Below are 5,665 nucleotides of genomic sequence, written 5' to 3'. Positions count from 1 at the left end.
GTAAGCAGCTGTTCGAGGTATAAACAAAAAGGGTGTATAGTATAGGAGAAATGTATGCATCGTTGCTTAATCATTTTTCCTGCCACTCACTAGCAAGCTATCACTAAATATTTTTAATTTGCAGAATGCATTTCAGCTTGCATCCTTAGAAGTACCTCAGCTGAGTAACTAAGTTAGGATGGAATTATAGCTTAATCTTCATTCTTAGTATTCCTGTATGGTAAGGCATGGTTCCTTTTTGTGAGACTAATAAATAATTTGTAATTTAGGAGAATCAAATGAGCCTTTGAATTCACATTGAATTCGCTGTTCAGTGCAAATAAAATGTAGGCTGAACGCTACCACACTGATAATTTGTGTGCAGCCCAGCCCACTTGAATAGTATTACACTGCTCTGGTCTGCCCAGTGGTCTGGCTGGGTAGCTTGTTCTGAGTTTCAGGAGGGGTTAACAGATCATGAATCACTTAATGATCTCAAAACCTAGTGTGCAAGTTCAAGAGAGAAGAGTTTTCAGATATTATCTGTCTGTTCAGTATTTAATGCAGCTCTAGATACTGTACTTTTAAAACTGCAAGGTATCATCTCTGAGTTCTATTATTAAAAGGAAGAAACTATTGAAATATGGGTGTTTGGTATTATGTAAGAGGTTTTTAGCCTCCTGTGTGATATATCTTCTTGGAGTTATGTTCTGCCAGTAACGTCAACCCTGGACTGTCATTCTTAAAAATTAACCAACTGCTCGGATTTTGAAGTTAGGAAAAGAAGCCAAAACTTGTGTGATTCTGGTTCTCTCCAATGCTGGTAATTCTTGAGTTAACTACACAAATGGTTCAGGCTGTCTTAAAGTTATTTTGTTAGTATATTTTTAAGTCATCCAATAACAAATGTTCTCTGGGAAAGATAATAATGAATACAGCATCATGACATGCTAGAATTGTTGGCCTTGGTTGGCAGCCTTGAAAATGGAGATTCTTGATACCTTCCTCCAAATTACTTTGGAAGAATCATTTGAAGCAAGTTGCAATTGAGGCTGTGTGTGGTCTCCATTACAGAAAGTGTGGGACAAGTTTTGCACACAGAGTAAATTATACAGATTAAAGACAAGTTTAAATTCATTTAAATGAATTTAAATTCAGGTGCTGGTGTAAGAGCCTCAATCTCTATCCTGTAATCTAGTTTTATATCTGACATTCTTAGATGACCCCATCCAGTTAGGATTCATAATGCAGCTATTATCATGGGCCTACTTCTTGATCTCATAATGTGATCTATTTATTCCTAGATGACTGATGGAAGCACCATATCACACTGGGAGCATATCTGTCCAGTTTGCCCCAGTGGTTTCCTCAATTCCTGTTGTCCCCAAGAAACAGAACAAAGGGTGCTGAAATTTAGATCATTATCTGTGGAAACATGGAAAATTTTCTTTCTCAATATCCTTTATATACTACAATTTTCACAAAATTCTATGAATAATCATTTTTTCCTCGTTCTAGTGGGCATTCCCACAATCAAATGGTGTGGTGCCGAAGGTGACTACAATGTAATGGTGATGGAGTTGTTAGGACCAAGCCTTGAAGATCTCTTTAACTTCTGTTCAAGGAAATTCAGCCTCAAGACAGTCCTTTTGCTTGCTGACCAAATGGTATTAAAATCTTTCAGTTTCTTAGTTATTGGATAGGAGGGTTTCCTTTAAAAAATGCAAAAACTAGTAACTCTTTAGGCTATACAGTTTGCCCTCTACATTTACAGGAGTTAAGGGCACAGGATTCCCACTCAAGTGAAAAAAAGCTAATATTTCTACCCCCATCTTAACTCTTAATATGTTGACCATATGTGTACTGGTAGCTGTATTACAGTTACTTCTTTTGCAATTTGAATAGCCTTTCACTTAAAACAAGACCTGATATGCCAGAGCGCAGCCTGTTCTGTGGGAGCTCATACCATGTGGTATTGCAAGTCTTGCATGTGACCGCACACATGTCTGAAGTCTGGCACCAACCCTCACCAGGGGGTGGCACACTGTTTCACACCAATTATGGCGGAAGCCAGAAAGGGGAGCATTCCCCACTCAACTGTCTGTGGAGTAGTAGGCAGTAGGCTGCAAACTCCCCCCTCCAAAAAAAATCCTATTTAATTATTGATGGCAAATTCGCAAATAATCAAATATACAAAAGTTAAACCCATGAAAGTCATGTTTCGAATGTGTATGCTTTCTCTTAGTTGTTCTGCATGGGAGTTGGGGAGCTAGAAACCCTTTGCAGGCATGGGTAACTTGTGGCCCTCAAGATGTTTTGGCCTACAGCTCTCATCAGCCCTAGCTAGCATAAGGGATGATTGAAATCATCAAAGGGGTGAACGAAATCAGTTTTGTAAGGGATAATGGACATTGTAGGCCAAAGCATCCGGAAATAACAAGATTTTCACCCCTGCTTAAGAGGGCAGTGAGAATGCTTACCGCTTAAGCTATTCTTTACATAATCCAGCTGACAAATATGTCTGATATATTTGCTTTTATGAATCTAATGCATGTACTTACAGTGGGAAACATTTGTGCACCTTTAAATTTTATATTTTGGTTTGCTTTTTCCCAGAACTTGATCTCATGAGGTAGAAATCTGAAATGGCTATAAAGCTGGACTCTAAAGCATTTTCCTGCTTGTGATATATTAGGTTGTATTTCTAAGAATCTTTTTGACTGTTTAATTTGAAAAATCAGTAACCATTTATGTTAGCCTTTGTTATTCCTGCAGGATAAACCAGCTTTTAAAATAATTTCCAATCCTCAAGTCAGATAGGGTTTTTTTAGTGTATTGCTAGATAGTTACCATGAAACATTGACTTATGTGATAACATAAGGGAAGATTATTGAACACAGTACATTGGAACATGGAATCTTCTGAACTTTTCACAGCCACCTCATTTAATTTTTTTTTCTGAATATTGTTTGCTGCTACCACAGAAATGGTTGATCAGTGCATAATACATAAAAACTTCATTGGATAACAACCATTTTTATGTAAATCCTTAATTCTGAACAACTCATTTGGTCCTCCAAATGAAAACTAAAGGCATTTTAGTTTGTGCTTCTGTACAAAGATTAAAGTTGAGGAGAACTAGGCATCTTCATGGAGAAATCCATCATTATTAGCTGTTAAATGTGGCCTCCTATTGGTGTGTGTGTGCGTGCATACATTTCAGAAATTTGAGAGCACTTGCATGTTCAATAACTTTGAATTTGTTTTTTCTACAACTAGATTAGCCGAATAGAATATATTCATTCGAAGAACTTCATTCACCGAGATGTAAAGCCTGATAACTTCCTGATGGGTTTAGGCAAGAAAGGCAATCTTGTCTACATCATAGATTTTGGGCTGGCCAAGAAATACCGAGATGCTCGAACCCACCAACACATTCCATATCGTGAAAATAAAAACTTAACAGGAACTGCCCGCTATGCCTCCATCAATACTCATCTTGGAATTGGTGAGCTATTAGTAGATTACTTCTGTCACTGTCATGGAATGTTCATTGAATAAGAAATGTGGAGAAATCAATTTTTTCTGCTTTCAGTATGCATAATTTCCCTAACATGATCAGAGGAATCATAGTGTTCCAATAATTATTAGGTTCCTGGCTCTCTTGAGCAACATACTGTTCCAAACAAGATAACAGGTGGTGGTTTGTGCGATACATTTCCTCTGGGATGGCCTGGTAGATACTTTCTACCCAGGGTTATATGGATTGCTGAATTTGGGGTAGGAAAGAAATTTGTCTTCCAAGTGAATATCACAAATGTCACCTGAGAATTTTAGTTTATTTGTGGAGTTTTTGCCTTTACTCGTATACACATAAAATAATTACCTTGCTATATCAGCTTTCCAGTGGCGATAAAGAACTCCTAATCATTAGGAAGATTATAATTCTGTGGGCTATGGGATGGAGAGTACCTTACCTTTCATCTCAGATTGTATTTTACACAACTGCAAGTTAGTAATTAATCTTGCAATTTGTGATTTGTTTATGTGAATCAGCTACAGCTTCTTGCAGAATCCTAATTCTGTGTTCTCTGCACTGTGTTCTGGAGTACCTAGTCTCACTTCAGGATTCAGTATATGTTTCCTTATAACCATTCCTCACATTCTTCTCAGAGAACTTAGGGAAGGCGTTTCCCCCATCATGCTAGTTTAGCCAAAAGCAGCACAAGAAACTGAAGAGGCTTTGTGCGAAATGAAACAAGATACAGTTCCCCCTCCCCAATCTTATAACACAGAGGATTTAGGGTAGGAAAAATCCATGGCAGTTAGCTGGGATGCTAGTGAGCCAAGCCAAAATTTATGAACTCCTGGCTGATTGACAAGTGTGTGGATGAATGATTCTAGCTTTGGGCAGGGTGCACCTGACAGCCTTTTGGTCTTCCAGTTCTCAAGTGATCTTTAGTAATAATTGCAAGAATAAGCCATTTTTCCTACTGATTTATTGGCATACTTAAAATAACCATTTAGCCATGTTTTTCTTGCAGGCAAAATTCATTGTATAATCTGTTGCTTGAAACATCTTTGTATCATTTCACCAGATGATAGAATCTAATGGCTCCACTCTTATACTCCTTGTAGAACAATCTCGCAGAGATGACTTGGAGTCCTTGGGCTATGTACTCATGTATTTTAACCTGGGCTCCCTCCCCTGGCAGGGATTGAAGGCAGCTACAAAGAGACAGAAATATGAACGCATCAGTGAAAAGAAAATGTCTACACCCATTGAGGTTTTGTGTAAAGGATACCCTTGTAAGTTTTTTCTTTGGAATAGATTACTTGGATGTTGATTTTCAAACTAACTTTTCTGTGAAGCATGCTTGCACTTAAATGCCACATGTTCTGTTACACCAGCAACTTATTCATTATTCTGGCACATAGCTGTGTAGTTTAACTCATACCTGCATTGGGTACATGAATGAATGTTTCTTGGATGTTTTGTGGACAACTTCCTTTTGCTGTTTTATCTCTTCCCCACCTCTTCAGAGAGCTACAATATATGGATTTTCTCCTGTCTGCCATGTTTATCTATCATGGCAAACTGCTGAGTGCTTAGCTAAGGAAAATAAGATGCACGCTCAGTTAGCACATGAGTATACACTGACTTATGCATAGTCACTAATGAGGCAGGTACTTTTTTGCACAGCTAGTAACCATTTTCTTCATGGATTGCATTTTTCATTCAACTGGAAAACTGGAAGCACTCAATAAAATTGTTCAGTTTTATTGTTAATGCTTTGCTTTAACTTGAAAGAGGAAGACGCCCTTTTTTCAGAAGAAATGTACATCCCTATATTGTTTGTACCTGAGGCTGACTAAATAGCAGGCTCTATACTCATAATTTTCCTCTCACTGCAGCCTAATAAATTCCTACATGGTGATAAAGACCTAGCTTGCATGTAATAGTGGCAAATTATGGTTTAATTAACGTATAATTTATTGTGGTCATGTGATACCACCATCTTAACTACACAACCTCCGTTCAGCCCAACTGGAGGTTATTTCATATTGTGCAAACCCAGACACTATGGGTTAATCATGCATTGGACAATCCGCAGTTAGGTAGTGATCAGTTCTTAGGCTAACTATTGGTTGTTTGACCCACAATTAACCTGTGGTGCCTGGGTTC

General features: G+C 37.9%; 1 protein-coding gene across 6 annotated transcripts in view; it reads left to right on the top strand.

The window, feature by feature from the left end:
* The window catches only part of CSNK1D (casein kinase 1 delta), a 37,888-nt gene that overhangs the window by 10,840 nt on the left and 21,383 nt on the right, over nucleotides 1-5,665 (top strand). For 5 of the 6 annotated variants that reach the window (XR_006413718.1, XR_006413719.1, XM_044419949.1 and 2 more), the window contains exons 3-5: nucleotides 1,498-1,646; nucleotides 3,259-3,487; nucleotides 4,618-4,788. Coding sequence is in view for 4 of the 6 variants with exons in the window: in XM_044419949.1 (XP_044275884.1) it covers nucleotides 1,498-1,646; nucleotides 3,259-3,487; nucleotides 4,618-4,788 (549 nt within the window). In the remaining 2 variants the exon portion in view is untranslated. Of the gene's footprint in view, nucleotides 1-32; nucleotides 1,383-1,497; nucleotides 1,647-3,258; nucleotides 3,488-4,617; nucleotides 4,789-5,665 lie in introns of those variants that run through there. The other variant, XM_044419948.1, reaches the window with a different exon arrangement.

This window comes from Varanus komodoensis, unplaced genomic scaffold, assembly GCF_004798865.1.
Source record: "Varanus komodoensis strain SLA01 unplaced genomic scaffold, ASM479886v1 scaffold11, whole genome shotgun sequence".
NCBI classification, from domain to species: domain Eukaryota; kingdom Metazoa; phylum Chordata; class Lepidosauria; order Squamata; family Varanidae; genus Varanus; species Varanus komodoensis.
Note: the sequence above shows the minus strand (reverse complement) of the source record. Positions and strands in the feature narration are given on the sequence as shown.